Below are 20896 nucleotides of genomic sequence, written 5' to 3' on the forward strand. Positions count from 1 at the left end.
TGCTCAAGAGACAGACAGCCCTAGTCACTGTGCAGAAAAAACACCAAGGAACTGGCTAACACAGAGAGACTTAATGCTCAACCATGAATTGGAGCAATATATCACATATATATCTTTCTTTCTCTCTCCACATATACACACAGATGACAAAGCTTTCAAAAATCTTACCTTAAGCCTAACTCCTCTAAGCAAGGTCAGAGTGGTTACCCACCCAGTTAAAAAAAAAGCAGATCTGTTCTTAACGCAAAAGGAATTGGTTAAAATGCTATTTTCTTTGCAGCAATATGGACTATGTACTTGAACCTGTTCAAAAATTCAGAGAGAGATGTCAGAGAAAACTTTGTAAATCTCTGATATAAATATAACAAACCACCTTTGTAAGGAAAAAATCCATACTGCAAAGAAACAAACTGGAGAGAAATGGATTTCCAAAATTTTATGGCACAAACTGAAAAAGCCAGGGACTACTCTGCTGCAGATCATTTGAAACTGCATAAATTGAAGGAAAAGAGGCAACTGCTCTTTCTAGCCAGGCTCCAACCCCAAAGTTATTGGGAGATGCCTGTTAACACAGATGAGCTTTCTGATATATATGGAATGATCTACCACAAGGCATCTCCTGGATTAGGTATGCAGATAGGATAATTTGAATATCAGAAAGGGAAGAATTTATCCCAGTGGGGCCAGTCAACTCCTTTGGCTCAATGGCTTCATATTCTTGAGCTTGATTCCACTTCAGCCAACAAGCCAGACCAATAGGTAACTAATGGAACCTGCACAAGCTATTAAACAGAAGATGCTCCTGTCTGCCAGAGATGTGGTACTACAAATGATCTTGGGATACTACTGTCTTTCCCAAAATCATTTGTAGCACCTCATTCCTGGAAGACAGGCAAGAGGCATAAAACCAAAACATGAAGGGATATGACAAGAAAATAAGAGGTTTATGACTCCCCACCTAGAAAGACTCTATTATATAAACCTATTCTTTTTGTGCTAGAGGGAGGATAAATGACTGAAAGCACTCAGTTTACTGTGATATCAAAAGATACAAATTTGGTTAAAAGGATGTGGCTGAGAAGCAGAAAAGAAAACTTGTTTTTTTCTAGGTGTTGCCCTCTGGGTAACGTGGAGTTTTCTGAAAAGAAGAGGGAACAACTTTCTGGAAACAAGCTGATTTGCAAAGATCTGTGAAACATAAGAGAGGACAGACGATGAGTGGACATAAGACATCTAAGAGAAGTATTGGAAAAAGCATTTTTCATTAATGTCTCATCCATTGACTTCTCACAAACTGATTCTATAGGCAATTGTAAGTTTAGATGGAAGAATAATTTCAAGAAAAATAAAGAAGAAAGTCAAAGGAATGAGAAGTATGTGCTGAGAAGATGGTGCATGAAAGCTTCCCAAGGACTGGCAGGCCCTGGAGACTACTGGTGCTGGTGAACGGGCACACATTTGTGTCCGTGTGAGTCTGGATCTCAGCCTGCACCCAAGATGACTGCTCTAAGCAGATGAAGACTATGGGGTCTTCATAAAAAAAGGTTCCTCTGACAGACTTTCTGAACACCTACCACTGACCTGCCAGTAAAGTCCTCTGTTTTCTGAGTATATAGTTAGAGTTGTCTTCCCAAATGTTGTTCTAACCAGGTAATCGTGAGACTGCAGTTCAGATGGGAGACTCAATAAGGTGAATAGCTTCTGAGAATAACTATCCACCTTTAGCAAAAACCTAAATAATTGCAATACTTAATAGAATCAGTAAAAGTTTATAGAATAAAAGCTATTCTAAGAAATATCGGTTGTGATCTGTATCTACCTCAAATCGCCTCCCCTATCAGGGAAAAAAAGGACTTCACAATTCACTAGGGGTGTTACACAGAAGTATTTTTCAAGAAACTGGGATGGTTGAGCAGCTGGAAGTTGTAGAATACAAGTAACACTGGAGGAAAACAGTGATAAAGTTGATCTCTTCTTTTAACCTGTGCCTGACAACAAATTTACGTTTTCTCTGTACAAGGAGAAAGTATTTTATTTAGAATGTTTTTTTCAAGTAAAAACCTAGCTTTAGATTGTGAAAGCCTTTGGCACCTTTTGACATACTTACTTAAAGGAAAAACAGAGAATGCAGTTTACAGTAGGATTTAAAAAATTAACATCCTTTTGCCATTTTGGTCCTTGAAGATTTCAGTTTCAAAAGATGGGGTGGTCTGCTTTTTGTTTGTGTCCTTTCCTTTGCATTTTTCTTTGTTGCTGGTTGTTTGTTATGATCCTTATAGCCCCACAGCAGTTCATACCAGGAAGCTGAAGATATTAAGGAAGACAAAAAAACTGCTGCAGCAGAAGCAGTGTGCTCTTGTAACTTTTGCTCACATCTTGAAGGCAAGCTGAGGGCCCAATCCTGCTCTTGGTCCTAAACCTGTTTGTGGGGTGGAATGTCTGTAAGGCTTTGTCTGTAGACATAAAAATACAAAGTCTTTACGACTTTTAAACACAAAAAAGGAAACCCTAGCGGAAAAATACAAAATGGGTGAGCAGCAATTAATGATTTAAAACTACTATTGATGCTCCTAGCTGTGAGCTAGTTTTCTAAATTAAATGCCACTCATTGCTCTGTGTTTCCCCTAGAGATTTTCCAGCTGAATATGATAAAAGGAGTACTTCAAGGGAACAGAAATACTTGCCTAAGAAATTAACATTTCAGAGATTTTGCGTAAAGTCCAAATCAAAATTCCCAGCATGTTGGAAGTAAATCTAAAGGTTATCTTTTAAAAAACTAAATCGAGTTTTTATAGGAATTCCCAAATTTCTATCTCCAACTCTAAGAGCTGAAACTCCTGGCAACACACTGAGCTAAACTACCATTGCCATGAGCCAGAGCAAGAAAGCTCACAGGCACGGGTGGAGTGGCACCAGTACAAAATGCTGTGCAGTGGACCACTAGGTGATTTTTGGTTGGTTTTGTTTTGGGTTTTTTTTTTAACTTTCTAAAGTCTTTTGTAACTTCTTATTTTGTTGAGAATGCTGACACTGTCACTTGGAAAAAATATTGCTATATACTGTATGACCTTTAACACTTTGACAGGTAGTGATACTCAAAACCTTTAAAACTCTGATCACTAAAGACAACACCTTTGATCTCACATTTCAGTGAAGCAATAGCACTGGGGAAGAATATACTCCAATGCTTGGACCATGACATCCTATAGACAAAACCTGCTACATTTTTCCTCCCTTTTGGGCTATCTGAGCATTAATTTATAGCTTTTTTGAAAAAACAATGAAGTCAAGAGAATCCTATCAGAAAACTAACTTTCCACTATTAGGACACTATGCCCATGGTAGACATGACCTAATGAAGAACCACATTGTGCTTCAAACCAAAAACCTATTGGGCATTATTCACATGACAAATGGACTTAAGCCTGTAAGATATTGAAACATTTATTTAAAGTTTGCAGGACTGACTTCACAGCACCTCGCAGGGAAGAGACCAGTGCACCAGTGCACGCTGCAACTATCCCATATTTTCAAAATATTTTTTAAGGTGCTCACATAACATAGCTGCTAAAAATCAACCTAAAGCCAACATGCTAATAATTGCATCTCAGTAGTTTCACTGTGTGCTAATTTCAGATCTTTTTAGTTGCAAACAAGCTCCTAATGCTTGGTTTTTCTTTTAGAGAAAAGGTAAGGAAACAAATTCTGTTTAACAGGAAAAGCTGTTGTCCAGTGACAGTGGACCTTATTTGGAAAGCACTTCACCCACACATTAAAGAAAGGCATGTAGCTCCACAGCAATTATCTCTGCTTTCCTAAAGAAGTAGTTTTAACAAAAACTGAAACTTGAAGAAGGCAGCAGTTAAAAGTGCTCAGTAGCTGATAGAAGACTGATTCTCAGAAAAGTAGTTTATGTGGTTTTTCAAAGCTGCAGTGCAAGTTTGTTCTCTAAGCTTTCACATTTTATAGGAAGACAATATGAATCATGAATGACAGAACCCTTTCAGTAGCCAGGACAAATGACATAAGTAAGTGCAAGTTTAAGGAATGAGAGAAATGGGTAATAAACAGATAGTGTGCAGAATAGGAAATGGTGTTTACAGGATTTCTCTAGATAAAAAAAATTTTAAATTGGAATGGCAATTATACATCAGCCTGCAGAAGATTTCATGCAAATACTGTGACTTATGTTTTGCTTCATGTGTGTTTGACAGCTCATGTGCTACTGTAAAAGTCAGTGTTTTAGCATTTTTTTAGTCTAATAAATAACTTTGCTATCAGGACACTAATTTCCAAATCCTACTCTATGTAAGTAAAACATGGTTCAAAAACATGTTTGGAGCAAAGACAATGTGACCCCCTTTAGTTTAAATAACTGATCAGTCTTCCAAATGTCTTGCAGGCGATGAACAATGAATTTTCAGGAAAAGATATGCAGGCTAAAAAACTATTTTTTCTTTTCAACAAAATGAAAAATAACCAAAAATCTTTCTTTGTCTAACACTTAATATATTAATAAATCAAAACTAAAACATTCTATTGTTCTTAGGTTATTCTGCTCTTCCAAACAGACTCATTTAGGTCACTTTTAAAATAAAAATGTTCTTAAAAATAGAAACAAACTACTGATGCAGTTATACTTGGGCATCTCTTCAGTAACATCTAACATAACTTCATGTGACATACATTAGCTCTGTGGTGTTTTGTGCACAATTGGAGCTGTTCATAATACACATTTTTAGGTAAATTGCATTGCCTTTTCAAATTAATCTATCCTGTTCCCACACTGTAGGCACAGCAGATACTCAGAAAACTCAAGTCACTCTTAACAAATGTTCCCTGTTGCTCTAAAAGGAAACAGCCTAAAATCTTTAGCCTCTCAAATTTAGAGGCTAAAGAAGCCCACAGGCTTCTTTAAGGAAGATAAGGAAATTCTGAGGAACAGGCATACATATCTCTGTTGATATAATCCACCTCCCAGACACAGAAACTCCCCCTCTGTATGACCATAATTACTGACTATAGCCAGAGCAGTTCACTGTCGAGCCAAGAACTTCCCTGTTGTCATTTTGGCACTAAAAAACTTCAAATCAGCAGATCAGCTCTTTTTGAAGATTTAAGTATCTGGGGTTCTAGGGCATAAATGTACTCAGCACTTTTCAGCAGCAATTCTGTTTCTGCTTCTCTGATGCAACTCAGCATCCAGCTGCAGCAGACTGGAGGAGAAAAGCACACGTGCCTGCAGTTTGTCTAGAAACTGCTCTGGCTTATGGCATAATATAGACAGCTTTAAGGAAATTCTAGTTTCTAGAGAGAAATTACATCCATTTTTCTTGAATACTCCTGCAAAACAAAGATCTATCAGCCAATATACATAAACTGATTTCTTTTATGGTTTAAAAAACCCACAAAAAGCCTCCAGACTTTGGTAATTTGTATTTAAATCAGTAAAAAAGTACTGCATAAATGATACTAGTGCACTTGTTTTTTGACAAGAAAACTGTTTTAACCAGAGCAAGTTGTTTTTTCCTTAACAATATAGCAATTCACACCATTATTTATGCTCACAGTCAAACATATTTTCTTTACATTTAATCAGTATCTCAACCTAGAATAGCCTCTCTGAAATGCTAATTGTAACTATTACCCATCCCATGATTATTCTCACAGTCTTTTGCCAGGAACTGGTAACACTGAAGTACATGGATGAGAAAATTTCTACCTCTCACTGTAATTGCAAAGGGATTTTGTTTTCTTTTGAGTCAGTAATGCCTAAATTGGATTAAGATAAATTGCTTATGAGCCTTTCTCTACAGAAATTGCTTTCATGACTGCTATATTTAATGCCAGTTTACCCTAGAACTTCATTTTTTTACACCAGTCTCATATGAATGAGTCTCCACAAAGCTCATAATTTCAGATTATTCTTAAGGACTATAAACCTTTTGAAGACATACTCAAATTTTGCTGACATACTCATGATGAATGTAGTACCTGTCATGCTGGCACTGTTCATTATGATCAGACAAAAATCAAATTATATGATCAGAAGAGTGACCAATCTCAAAATCAGAAGTCTTAATCTGTCTATTATGTGTTAAACTTGTTTACACTCTTCTGTCTGGGCAACTGATGCTCTCAGCAATAATAATCTGAGTGGGTGGCTGAGAATGGAGCAACTGGGCATCAGATGTAGTACTAAGGCAAATTACTGCTACTTAGCGGGACATACATTCTTTCATCCAGGGAAATATTTATGATTCCAGAAGTTAGACATAAGTAATTAAAATATTTTACCTGTCAACACCTGGAAATAAAATCAATAGTGTATTCAACATGTATTATCTTATAATCAGAACTGAAGTGTCACTAAATGTCTGACTGAAATGTCATAAAGAAAACTCTGAAAAGTTAAATATAATCTGTGTGCCTAATTTGTCTAGTTTGTGGGTTTATTTTTTTTAATATTGCAATTGCAGACCTCACAGTGTCCATATGACTGCTGATACACATTACCACGACCAGATAATGCCAACCAAAAAATCCTGATTGGTCTTTTCCTTTATTTTAGCATATTATTGCTTTCATAATTTTAGCTACTGAGATTAATGACAGAGGTTACAGAAAGGAAAGAAGAATAATGGATAACATTACTAGAGGCTTTATACAGTTAAAATACAGTGAAATTAGGAGTTGTTATTTCTGTGCTGACCATAATACTGCTGCTCCACAGATTCTAAAAGACATCACAGTGCAATCAGTACTTGCCAAATATATGTGAAAGCTTCCTTATGTCCTGGTTTTAGCTGGGATAGGATTAATTTTCTTCCTAATAAATGGCACCCTGTTGTGTTTGGGATTTAGTATGACAGTAATATTGATAACACACTAATGTTTGGGTTGTTGTTACACAGTCCTTACCCCAAGCCAAGGACTTTTGAGTGTCTCATGATCTGCCAGTGAGGAGCTTCACAGGAAGCCAGGAGGGAGCAAAGCCAGGACAGCTGACCCAAACTGGCCAAAGGGATATTGCATACCACAGAGCATCATGTCCAGTATATAAACTGGGTGGGGAACTGGTTGAAGAGGAGTAACACTTACCTGCAAGTAATTACTTAGGGGCATTGACCAGACTGTGATTCCAAACTTTTTTTTTCCTTATCTATAGTGCATTTTGTTATCTTCTCCTAGAACTATACCCTGAATAAGTATTCAACATTAAAAAAAACCACCAATCTCTAAAGAAACAGAAAACAAAAGAGAAAACTCATTTATGTACACCAATATTAAAGTAGTAATATATACAAGCTGGACTTTCACATGAGAAAGAGACTTCTCTCAGAACAAATGAACTTTAAACTGGTTTCTCTTTTAGGTGAATTACTTAAAGAACAGTGATACTATAGCAACTGTGAAGGTCTAAGCAAGGTTGGCATAGCAAGAAAAAAAATTATATTTAAGCAAATGATATAACTTGAAAAACACAAAGTAGCCTTGGAGTCAAGAGTCTACTGTAGGCCTTCTAAGTGACTCATTAATAAACAGACAGGCAATCCAAGTGTAACACCTAAAACAACACACGTTTCAACTAATTGCAACCAGAATCCAGACACAGTACCTTAGCTTTATCCCTCATGGATCCTTTTCCCAGGATGGACATTTTTGCACCTGTTTCTTCTTGTAACCTCTTTAAAGAGTTTCCTCTTGGTCCAAGCAATTTCCCAACAAAATTGAACTAGAATGAAAATAAAGAGAACTCTTTTAGACCCACGGGTACTTTTCCAAAAACTTAATAAACATGATGATTAAACAAGAAAATTTTATTTTCCTTTAAAAGAACTATGCCTACTTAGCTTTGAGCCTAATTGACAGAGATACAAGACTGGAGAACTAAGATAGTTTTTCATCCAGTGTGAAAGACAGTAAAAGTATTCATGGTTTATTTGAACCCTGGGAGGCTCCTCTCCAGGACTAACAGGCCAGTGGCTGCTAGGTTTAGTGAACTGCTTAACAAGATATTTGCTCATGACACGGTACTGGCAGAGAATGCCTAGGTTCTTTCCCAAGTTAGCCAGCTTTACTTGCAAGTAGTATATCCTGCAAAGTAAGAGCTTCAGACAGATTTTTGGGACTTGATGCTTTGCACATCAATTTGAAAGTAAGTGCTGTTTTGTGTATCGCCTTCAAATACCCCTTTTGCCAGCACCAGAACAAATGGCAACCAACAGATCGTGGCAGATATTCAAGGACATTTTCTAAAATGAACATGGCTTTGTCTGCCACACTGCTAGTATTCCGAAACACTGCACACTTCATGCTACACATACAGCAGTTTTTTCTGTATGAAGAGGAGAGATGTCTACAAGAAAATCAGAAGATAGAATAATAAATAAATGAGGTGTTAATATCAAGTCAACACAAAGCAGCAAAAAGGGGGAAGTCTATTAAGTAATTTGTTTATTCTGTAATCAACAGTCTCTTCATTTCTTAGTTTTTATTATTTCCAACATCTTTTAAAAATGCTATGGTATGTGGTCTTCATAAGCTGACTGGACATCATCAGCACTTGCTTAAGATGTTTTAGAATTATGTGCAAGTCTGAACAGATAGTATTCTGGTCTGGCTTTCAAAAAAGAATGAGCCCCACCAAAGCAGAAGGGGTGTCATTGTATCAGCACTTCCTTGGTTTTATTTCAGAGAAAAATAACATGACATTAAGAAATATCAATCAAGAAAATGTTGCTGTCAAAAATACACACAAAAGTCTATCAAGATGCTATAATATACATTGTTTTTCACTATCTTCTATTTTAAAAACGAAAAAATGGGGAAATATTCTTGTTTTCACTTTAGCCAGCAAAAACGTAACACAAATGCATCAGCCATGTTAGTAACACCCAAACTCTGAACCAATCCAGATGCTTTTAGTCCAGTGTCTTAAAAATAATTTATAGCTTCCTTCAAATACTGGTTAAACTATCTAAGAAAATAGTATGTAATCACAGGAAAAATAAATATGTATGGTAAAATCTACTGTCACCTAAACCAAAAGATAATGTGCCCATGGAGGAAGTAGTTAGTGGTAACATTTTCAGGAAAATTTAGCATGATTTGAAGCTCCAAAACCAGATTTTTCAAGCTGGTGTATTTTTACTTCTTTCCAAGTAAAAATACTGTTGATTTAATAAAGGGTATCAGCTCTTCAAAATAGGGTATGATTTTGAGTCAATGTCCCAGTCAATGTATTAACAATCCTATGTCTTCAAACTGTTGCTCAGCCTCTTCCAGGGAAAACTTGGCTTAGAAGAAGCTGTTGGCTTCAAATTGATTATTCAATTTTGTATGAAAATAAACCAAACAATGAGGAAGAAATGGCAAGAACTGAACTTTAATACTAGATAGTAGACTTAAACAATTGATAGAAATAAGATTTGAAAAACCACCCATTTATATACCCATGTATGTAAGGTTTACTAGGGATGGCTGAGCAAACAGCAGACCTCTGGTTTCTCTGCAGGGACCCTCTTACCTGTGGAAGGGAGGGTGTCATAAGTAACACCACCAAATCTTTTGTGACACTTACAGATCACCAATCAGACAAGAACCATGTCCTGCTGCATCCTTTCAGAGTTTCTAGTATTAAGAAAAGCCACCCTTTCAAAGGTGAAAGAACTGTAACAAGTAACTTTGGAGGAAACTATGAGAAGGCCAAAGCCTAGCAAAAGCCAACCAAAGCTTGACTACATTTGTTCTCTGAATGGAATAAAACTATTAAATTACACTCTGTGAAGATTTATGTTGACCATTTATATTTAAGCACTTCATAAACTGTATAGTCATTACCTTGACATATTGCTGCAAAGGAGCAGTATGGCCAGCACAGACCATGTTATGTGCTAAGTGGATTTTAATCACTTCACAGGAAATAAGTGGCTGGGGATTTTAATTCTATTGATTATGTAGCAGACAGACACTCACATTTCATCCACTAGCTACAAAACAAATATCAGGAAGGAAGCAGTTACTTACAACTAAAAAACTGAATTGCTCTTAGTTTGGTTTTGTCTAAAATTGCAGAAAAGCCATGGCATTGTATCTGGCATCCTAATGTTATGCTCAATCTTCTGAAGCAGATCTGAAGCCACTGGATATCCTCAGCACAATCTATAATCCCAAAACTTCCCAAGGTCTGCAAGTACTGGTAGAGAAACTGTGACTCAGTAACTTGTATATATAGATAAAAGAAGCACATAGGAGAGAGGATGTTTCAGTGAACAGCCCAAAATGTAGGAAACACAACTTCATTCATCTCTCTTTTTTTTTTTTTTTTTTTTTTTTTTTAAATGAAGATATGCTGGGCAGAACCAATTTTAATGCTGGAAAGTTTAGGCTCCAGTTAGAGCCACATGCCTGCACACACAACCTGAGCATAGAGAAAGTAAAAGAAAATGTGGAAACTCCATATAATGGTGAGCCTTGCCCACAAATCCACATTCCTGGTACAGCAGCTGTAACTGCAAATCTCACTATGCAATCTCAGATCCAATCCAATTCTGCCATGCGTACAAATTTTCTCCAAATAACAGTAGCTCTAAGTCTCTGGGATAATATCTGGTCATATTAGGAGAGGATAGCTAAGAAATGCTGACATATAGAAGAGAGAATATTAAAAGAAAGCTTTCACTGCTAGGGAGCAAACAAACTTCTATCTGAAAAATATTGTTGTGTTTCTAGATGTTCTTATAGGGGGCTTAACTTTTCAATCATGTTTATGAACATGATAAACAAGCTAGGCTTTCTAGCTTGCAGAAACCCTTCCTGGTTTATGGCAGAGATTTTTTATATTATTTTCTTAGATTTTTTTTATCATTTGTCTGGGTGAGATGATGCATGTCTTCAGGGGAAAATGATCAGGTGAAAGCAGGGGATGCTTTACTTATAATCAAATGCATGATGTTTCGTGTATCAACAACTGTGGAATAAACCTTTTCCTCTGCAAAATAAAACCTGACAGAGAATACAGCTCAATAGATCTTTATCTACAGCCAGCATCTCCAACATCTTCCCCAACCAATATATACACACAGTTTCAGCAGATTTATCTGCATCCTCATTAATTTCACATTTCACACAAGCAATCACACAGTAAGGTGCCCAAAGCCAAAGCTCTGGCTCCCCATTTTTCATCAAAAGTTTTTGTTCTAACTACTTCAGGACAACATACCACAGGTAAAACAAATCTAAGGGGTAGTTAATAGCATCAGCATTTAAACCTCAAGCTAAGTACAATGACTGGCAGAAAATGCATGCTTACATTTCGAAGAATATTTGTGTCCCTAATTGAGGCAGCCCGAATACATTTCTACTAGAACTACGACACTTCTTACTTCATAAAAATCTAATTTAATAGGGTTTTACAACCAGAATCAAGGAATATGCTTACCATTCCAAAAACACGTTTGTGTCAGTGACTGTTTCTATTTTATACACTGATCAGTGTTCACAGCAGTAACAAAAGCTAGATAAATAACGAATGGGATAAGACAAATGTTTCTAGCTGTAAGATAATACAGAACAAAGCCCTGAACTGGGAGAAGAAATTAATTTCTTCAAGAAGCAGCACACCAGAAATAGCCCTGGCTTGACAACATGAAATAGGTTTATTATTTCTCAGAGTTTTGTTCACCATTGCTATCAGTTCCTTTGTGGAGAGACAAAGTGTCATTCCATTTTCAGAGCTACTTATCTTCACGAAATCCTGTCCCTATTCATGGAGAGCAGGATGGGGGTAAGGGTGGGGAAGAATCTTTCTAAATGCTATCCTGTTCTCAGGAAAAGTGGAGAAGACACAGATAGTCATGCCTGAACAAAACCTTACTGTTTGAGACCTGCCTAAAATTAAGGTCCTATTCTAGAACTTCTGACAGCTCATGTAATTTAGAACAGCATTTATTTTAAAAGTATCTCATGTTTTGATATGCATAAGGGACTTCATGTTAAGGAAGTATTGGACTACTATGAATGCATATTTTATTACAATGCCTGTAATAACAGGCTTTAACTTTTGGTCAGCCCTGAATTGGTCAGGCATTTGGGCTGAGCATTGTAGACCTTATCCTACTGGAACTATTCTACTGTGGGAAATCGAAAGATAGAATCTTCCACAGACACAGGACGATTTGATTTGCAGCCTTGGAAGAAGCTTGGATAGATGCAAAATTAAAGTACACAGACATTAAGCAGAAAAATTATAAACTTATGTTTCTATAGTTTTAAGTAAGAATATGCCTTAAATAAGTGAGAAACTGTATTGATAAGATGGTGAAGGGTTTATAATGTAGGGGTGTAACTGTATAGAGTAAGCTCAGAGTTCAGATGTTCTAATAGAAGCATATGTGTGTATGAGTGATAGTAGCCATTGGATAAAAGTATCTGCAGTGCAGTAGAAGTAAGTAAAGGTGATAGGTTAGAACAGCAAAATAAACTTTGTGGCAACTGTCCATTGGATTAGAAAGTTATATATTGTCTTGTAATGAAGAACTTGTGACCATTTTGAGCTACAGCCGACTGCTTGCTCTCTTAAACCTCACAGCCTCTGACTGATGTTTATCTGAGGAGCAATCAATCAGTTTTAGCCCGACTGTTGTCCCATTCCTTCATTAAAAGTGGTGATAATAATATTCTATTCTATTCTATTCTATTCTATTCTATTCTATTCTATTCTATTCTATTCCTCAGCAGATTCTGCAGAGTCCAGGTTTGTCTCCCTCTATATATAGCTGCTTACCCCATTCAATATCTTGTACTTCTTGGCTTTAACAAAAGGAATTTAGTGTTCCAGATAAGCATGCAACATTATTTTTTTACTACAACTATGTGATGTAATGCTTGCTGTCTCTTGGAGAAGAGCTTCCAAGACACCTGTTTGGTAGGACTGAATTTTGCAGAGCTCTACTTTAGCACAGCATGTCAGGAGACAGCAAATACCAGAAGCAGAAAATGAATGTACCCTGGAGATCTACTCCAAAGAATGTGTGCTACTGCTTTCTTATAGTCTTGTATCAGAGAAATGTCTCTGCAGCAGTCCCAGAACCAAAGGAGAAATGGAGAAAGCTGCCCTTTCCTCCAGAGCTCACTGGGTCTCATCTCTCTGTTAGGCTTTGAACAATAACCCAGTGCCAGGCTATGCACAGAAAAATTAAATGTTCAAAGACAAAATACAGCTTCTTGAAAACTCCAGGCCAAATTAATTTCAGGCTTAAATCAGTGGAATTGCTTCAAGAATAAATTAAATCTGATTAACAAAGTTAGAATTATTAAAGTTACCGGGACAAGAAGATTTACCTAAGAAATAAATGGGTTTTTATTACACCTTTTTTTATCTTGAGAAGTGCTGGGAACTTGTATTTATGCTGTGCTAGAAGAAGATGCTGCAATACTTGTCTGGCTATTTACCAGCTCATTGCAAGCATCTAAATCTACAGTGAAAATGTACTTTTGGCATAATTCCATGAAACAGATGGTCAGCAACTCCAGACAAAAATCTTCTATATAGAAGTCTACATTGAGATAGGAAAAATACCTCCTCTCTTTTCACTTTTAGCAGTTTTCTGTCAGAATTCTGGCAACAAGTTGGGGCATTCAAATAAAGCACTTTGAATGAGCCTTAAAATGAAAATAAGTTTTATGATATAAAGAAAAAATTGGTGTCTGATATACCCTTCTTTAGTTAAACTTTCTTAAGTCAGGAAAATTGGAGTGGCTCTTTCTCTAATACATGCATTAGCGGTCTCGTTTATTAAAATCTCCTAATCTGTAAAACACACAAGCATTTTATTTTATGTGGTACTGTTTTTAAATCTAAGGTGAGGCAGTCGAGGAAAAGCCAAGGAACAAAATAAAGTTGTGCATCTAATTTAAATCCTCAATTAACAAGTTGTTAATTGCAAAGGTTTTATTATTTAGTTGCAGAAGTATCCAGAGAGACTCATTGTACCAGGCACTGCACAGCCATGCAGGAAGACATGATCTTGATCCTACAGAGCTGTCAAGTATGTTTAAAAAACCCAAACTAGAGCTTACTGAATGTACGTAGCAACAATTGCTCATTTGGATTGTGAAACCACTGCTATAAAAATCATCAGGCTCAGATATTCAAAAGGATAGTTACACTCAAAGTAAGTGCAGCAGCAACAGCTTCTGCTGGCAGAAAAACAACACCAGAGGCTGCTTTTTGCAACTCAGAAATGAGAAAGAGGATCCTAATGTTCAAGGCAAGGCTGGACGGGGTTCTCAGCAACTTGGTCTAGTGGAAGATGTCCCTAGCCACAGCCAGGGTGACTGGAACCAGGTGATCTTTAAGGTACAATTGCACAACTCTATGTCACACTTTATCTTTGGCTTTTGTCTTCCTCCTGCAACCTGGGTAATTACCCTGCTCTTCCTAAGGGTGCCCCTATTTGTCCAGCCCAGCTGGGGCAGCAGTGAAGGCTGAGGGCCAACAGGAATGGTTCTCAGGCTTCTTGAGCCTGGGCTGGAGAGAGGTTAGAGATGGCAGCAAACTGGCCACCAGTCAGAGGCAGTGACTGATCCCAAAGGCAGGGAAGTTCTCTGATGCCTCTAAAAAACAGGGAAGTTCTTTGATGGCCCACTGCTCCCTGCTGGGAAACTATGCAAAAAGAGCAGCATTTTTAAAAACTGCTGAATATGCTGAGCTAAACATGTCTTTCCCTTGTACTGGATTTGTATTTTATTGAATGAAGGGCAAGACGATTGTTTAGGACACAAAGCCGCCTGGCTTTTAACTTTCATTCTAGCCAAGCTTGAAGTAGTCAAATTTTACCACTTATGGGAAAATAAAATACAAAGTAAGTAATAAGGAATTCCTGGAACTATGTGTCTCAGACTGGCTCATTAGGAAGACATTATCTAAAATGGTATTTATACAAATGCCAACAATTTAGGCTTCAGAAGTGCACCACTGAGCTTTTTCCAAAGTGCACAAAGAAGTTTATAATGAACACACTCACAGGTATGGAATAGGTACCAAGATTACAACACTTAAAAGCACAATCAACATTTGGCTAATTGGGCTTATTACTCCCACAGATACACAATTTACCGGTCACAGTAATAAACACCATCTGCTCTTTGCTAACTGGCAGCAACCTAACAACTTTTTTCTAACTTGTAGAGTTTGTAATGTAAAAGAATATCTAAAGAATTAGTAGTACAGTGGGACTTCCATGCACATCATCTTACTCTTACTGAGCTGAATACGATTTCCTGTTATGTGAAAGATTTCTCTTTGCCAGATGATATATTTCCCAAGATAAGCTCTAAGTCAACAAGAAACAGGATAAGTTAGGGTTGAATACCCAACCATAAAAATAATGTATCTTTCCCATGTATGTTAGTGGACTACTCAAATGTAGCATAAAACACAAATTTCCGATCAGTCAAGGAAACATAATAACAGTTAATTTGGACCTAATGTGTTAATGGACTGATTTAACATTCATGCATATAGTATCTAATTTTGTAGACACCATTGTATTAAATCACAAATGGTTTATGTTAATACAATTAAAAACTCTGTTAGTCAACTTGATTTTGCCTTTTGCTATTAAAGTAATTATACTTACAATAGCATTTAAGTATCAATTTACATAAACTGAGCAATATGCAAACAATTTTATTGTCAAGTCACGTCCATAATCAAAGCAAAGCATTACTTTAAAGTGACTGACATATGCAAACCACATAGCTCTGTGGAAATTAAACAAGCCTGTGAAAGCATTCCAAAATATTTTATGAAACTCTGGTTCCTTCACCTTCCCCTACTGCATTTTCTACACTACTTTTTTTTGGTCTTTGTTACTAAGGGCAAATTCAAAAAGATAATTTTTTTTCTTCCTTCCATCTCATTGTGCTCTACTGTAATTAGAGAAGAAAACCAAGTATCCTTCAAGATTTTTAAATGAGGTCTTGACTGATCTGAGAAGGTAATGCAAAGAAATATTTGAGGAGCAAAGCATTCCAAAATAACATTGACAAGAAAGAAATAGTTAATAGACTTAATTCAAGGACTCAAACTGCTGCTTTAATCTGTTCCAAAATAGCTGAGGTAACACATCTGTCTGATCTCAACTATAATTCAGGTGAAAATGATAAAAATTTAAGAGAACCGATATTGTGCTCTATTTGTCCATTCAGTCAGATGTGACAGGACAGAACACAAACTGGGACAACGCAGGATAAATACCATTAAGTAAATTGCCATTGTTTATGAGCAGATTCTCAGAAGACACCTCCTGTAGCAATCTGTTCAAAGAGCAGACTGCACACCAACCAAATAGACTCCTCCTTTATTTTTTTTCCTCACAGTTATGAGCTTATGGAAAGAAAACAGGCAGCATTACCTCCATCATCTGGCAGAAAGCTTTCCATTGGTTTATATAGGTAACATCCTGGGCTCAGAAAGAGCATGTCCATTCTCCAAACTGGAACTGCCCCAACTTGCATTTTACCATGCAGACATGGGGACCTGCAGAGCCTCCTCCTCCACAGTACACAGGGCTAATTGCAATAGTAAAAATCAATGGAGCAGATACCTGATTTTGCATTTCATTTAACTCTGCTGATTGCAAACCAAAAGTTAAAATATAGAGAGAGTAATTCCTCTGTAGTTAGATAGCAATGCAACAGATTTGCTAACTCTAAAGATTTAAACGTGTTAAATAAGGATACAACAAACAAGACTTTTCCCCCATTATTTTTGGTTGTTGGAGAGGGTCCAGAGGAGGCCATGAAGAAGATCAGGGGACTGGAGCACCTCTCCCGTGAAGAGAGGCTGAGAGAGTTGGGGTTGGTGAGCCTAGAGAAGAGAGGCCCCTAGGGAGCACTCCAGCTCCTGAAGGGACCCTACAAGAGAGATGGAGAGGGACTGTTCACATGGGCTTAGAGAGACAGGACAAGGTGGAATGGCTTCAAACTGAAAGAGGGTAGATTAAGAGCAGATATAAGGAAGAAATTCTTCACTGTGAGAGTGCTCGTGAGGCAATGGAACAGGTTGCCCAGAGAAGCTGAGGATGCCCCAACCCTGGCTGTGTTTGAGGCCAGGCTGGATGAGACCCTGAGCAATCTGATCAAGTAAAATCTGTCCCTGCCCATCAGGTGGGTTGGAACTTTAAGGTCCCTACCAACCCAAACCATTCTATGATCCCATGATTCTATGATTTGTAAATGTTCATAATTTGCCAAGTTGAAACTCATAGTACTCTCTATGTGCAATTCAGAATATCTATTCATTCTCTTTAAAAAAACAGAAATCACAGTTTTATAGTATTTGAGTATCAAAAGAATCCAAAAACCTGAGACTCATTTGTAATACTCTGCTGAATGGTATTCCCTTGCAAGCAACATACTGTGCTTCAAACTTCATTAATGTAGCACAGGAAAAAGTACTTGCAAGACAACACCTTGAAAGACCAAGACATACAGTATATGACAAATGAGATGGCAAGCCTGAGCTGGAAGGCCTGAGTGCCTTTGAATAATGCAAGCTGGAATACCCAACAGTCTTGCCATTGCCATACAAAAACTCCTGGGTGAACTAAACTGTGGTTTGGATGCCCCTACTTGATAAAATATTAAATTATCTGCTGTTTTTTTCACTTGCCCTTTTTTTTTTAATTCCTGCACCCCAGGCTCAGATCTGATTCACACTTGAAAGAATATTATGGAAGTAATATTGAATTCTCTAACACAAGATTTAGAAATGCCTCAGGTGTATTTCATAACCATCTGATTTCAACTTAATATTTATTCCATCATAATTACCTTGCTTTAGCACATCTACAACCTTCAAGAAGGATGAATGTGTTTGCAAAATACATATTAAAGAGCACCACCAATATGAAGGCAGTGAATATTTTCAATTCACCTTGTCAAGACAATATGTCCCAAGCTCCAACTAGTCAAGGGAGCTGGGAGTCCTCTCCTGGAAGAGTTAAACTGACACAGCCACACCCAAATAACAGATTTGGTATCTAGGAACATGATTCAGGCTTTGAAACTCACTTTCACAGTGGCACCTGACCAAGTTGTGAGACTCATGTCTGTGTACTGAAATTCAAGCACATCAGTCCCTTTCCACACCACCCTCTGCCTGAAGCTGCTCTTCGTCTCCAGTTCAATGCCTCAGTCATTCAGTAACTGTGTGAACTTTGGGATCTCATACACATTTACATTTACAAAAAGTCATAAATTCCACACCTAGCTCAATGTCTAGGTCTTGCAATAAACAGAACAAATTCTAGTCCTCCTGGGAACCTGCATCTTCCAGTACTCTTCCATACTCCTCCAGGAAATCACTGCATTCAAGTGTTACAAATGAGGAAATGTTTTGATTTGCAACCCCCAGCATTTATACTCCCTTTGTGCCTGCAAATGCAATAGCTACTGGAATGAACTAAAACAATGATAGCAAATATGTGACAAAACCATGTGAAACAATAAGGAAAATTAACTTCCAACAGACACTGAGGGGAAATGTAAGTGCGAGTTTACGTGGAACATTATATTCTGTGTAAATCTCAAAAGTGCTTTGAAGCTTTTTTATTTGATAAAGACCATATATGTCTCAAACATTAAGATTATAGCAAAGTATAGGAAGAAAACTGATTTATTCTTAAAGGTAAAAACTAAAGATTTGTTCCACCTGTAATTTACTGGCAATGTTTTCCCACTGGAAATTTATTTACAAAACAATTCTACTCCTCTCAAAACTGAATAACCCTGTAAATAATATTGCATCAAAATAATAACAAACCAGTGCACTCCAACCTGCAGCAACAATGAAATCAATGGACAACTACTCACTCATGTAATCTTCTCCACTTAAAACACTATACAATGATGCTGACAACCAAGCAAATGCATCCTCACATTGATAGCACTATCTCCAAAATCACAAAGTGGTATACATACTTACATCACTAGATTACTGTGAGAAACTGCTTTATAAAAAGATTACTTATTTTAGAATCAGTGCATAACAACACATTTCATGTAAAGCATTTAAATTCATAGAGATTTTACCTCAGATGACAACTTTCACCCTTGCCATGTCTTCTCTTATGCCATGTGGCATTCTGCATTTTTTGTAATTACAGCAGAAAATGGATATTTTTGAGTCTGTTGTAGAAGTGTAATTTCCAGACTAAGGTTTGTCAATGCTTGTAGATGCAGAGTATGGGCATTACATGTTTGGTTATTCTTAAGCCTGTACATCACCCACTTAGAATAATGCAAGCTGCTGTCTCATTAATCTTTAGCAAATACAAAAGAAATGAACTCCATGCTTGCTAACAAACATGGATGCCCAAATCCTAAAGGGGCTTTCACCTGATGAATTCCAGTGTCACAGCAGTCAAGCCTGGTGAGCCTAGAACTCCACTATTCTCTCAGAAATGTCAGAGAATATTTATAAGCACGACATGGACAGAGACCTGAGCTGCTGGCTCTGAGGAGAAGTGCATCCTGCAGACCCCAGAGGTCTATGCAGACTCCAGAGACACGCTAGTGACAGCAATTTAGAGTGCCTACATTAAAAAAAGAAACGGACAAGGGACGCAGGACAGAACCTCCAGAGACAAAATTCTCAGGTCATTTGAGAGCTGAAAGCTGCAGCAGCCTTTGCCACATCCTCACTAGGGCGTGGGCAGGCTCAGAGAGAAGGGGATGCTCTGAGGCAAAGCTCCAGTCACGGGCTGAAACGGCGGCGTCAGGAGGGAGAACTGGGAGACACCTGGAACTGAGACACTTCCAGGATAGGAAGAGGCTGTACAGTGGAGGAATGGCTAAAGGACAGAGGTCACACAGACATTCTCTTATTGGCTGACCAAAGACTAGGAAAGGACCAAACCCAGCTAATCTGAGTTTCTGCATCTGCAACAACATTGTGTCCTTGAGCATAGCTATGGAACGATTACAGTAATGAGGATGAGATGCGAGAAACAGAAATGTAAGTTCTCAAGAATGAAGAGCTGATATTGTAGTATAACCAATAGATTGTTTAGCTTACAGAATATGCATGAGCTTATTACTTGTTGTGTAGAAAAGTCTGGTGCTTATCAATAAATTTAGAGCTTGCTGATTCTCACATTAAGAGTCCAAGACTTCCCTCACCACGACCCCATACAAAAAAAGAAAAGACCTCCTTTGAAGTACAAGGGATCTAGCTGTGGGTATGCCTAGAAATAAAAGAGATGACATATGCAGGGTATGGAATTATATTTACCTCAATTATTAAATTCAAGAAAAAGATCTTTTTAAAATCCAACGTTGTATTCAAATAAGGAAAACAAAAATGACCATAAACTATCTGCCTAAAAAAAACAAAGTACAGTTTACACAGAGGAAGTAAAAGAAAACTTTGAGGAACAACTTGAAGAAGTATAAAAATAGAAAATAAAATAGTATTCAGAGATTTGGAAGCCAGACAGAGAGCTGGTAGGGCTAACAGATGTTCAGGCTATAAAAGGAGAATTCAAGAAAGATGAGGTCAGAACACAAAAATAAAATACTTTTTCTCCATCTGGGTTCATAGTGGAGGAAACTGTGACAGGTGGTTGAGAGGAAGACTGCAATAAAAATTTTCTAAGAACTTCCAATTAAATTACTACAAATCAGAATAAACAATGCACTTAGTGAACAATAAAATAAATACATTAGGTAGGTAAAGAGCTGAGAGGTGGCTATTTTAAAGGGAAATAATTTCTCAGGCATCTATGAGTGTTCTCTAAAGGACAAGCTAACCTGCACTAGGTTAGAAAGTAAACTGATAACCAGACACCTGATTTCCAAAAGACCAGGATGACATGGTGTTAGAAGG

General features: G+C 37.3%; 1 protein-coding gene across 1 annotated transcript in view; it reads right to left on the reverse strand.

Moving 5' to 3' along the window:
* KHDRBS2 (KH RNA binding domain containing, signal transduction associated 2) overlaps positions 1-20896 on the reverse strand; it is a gene marked incomplete at its 5' end in the record, with an annotated part of 311700 nt that overhangs the window by 195514 nt on the left and 95290 nt on the right. The window contains one exon of the mRNA XM_084202170.1: positions 7619-7735. Within this exon, the coding sequence (XP_084058296.1) occupies positions 7619-7735 (117 nt within the window). The remainder of the gene's footprint in view (positions 1-7618; positions 7736-20896) is intronic.

This window comes from Fringilla coelebs, assembly GCF_963513975.1.
Source record: "Fringilla coelebs genome assembly, chromosome: 3".
Lineage (NCBI taxonomy): Eukaryota > Metazoa > Chordata > Aves > Passeriformes > Fringillidae > Fringilla > Fringilla coelebs.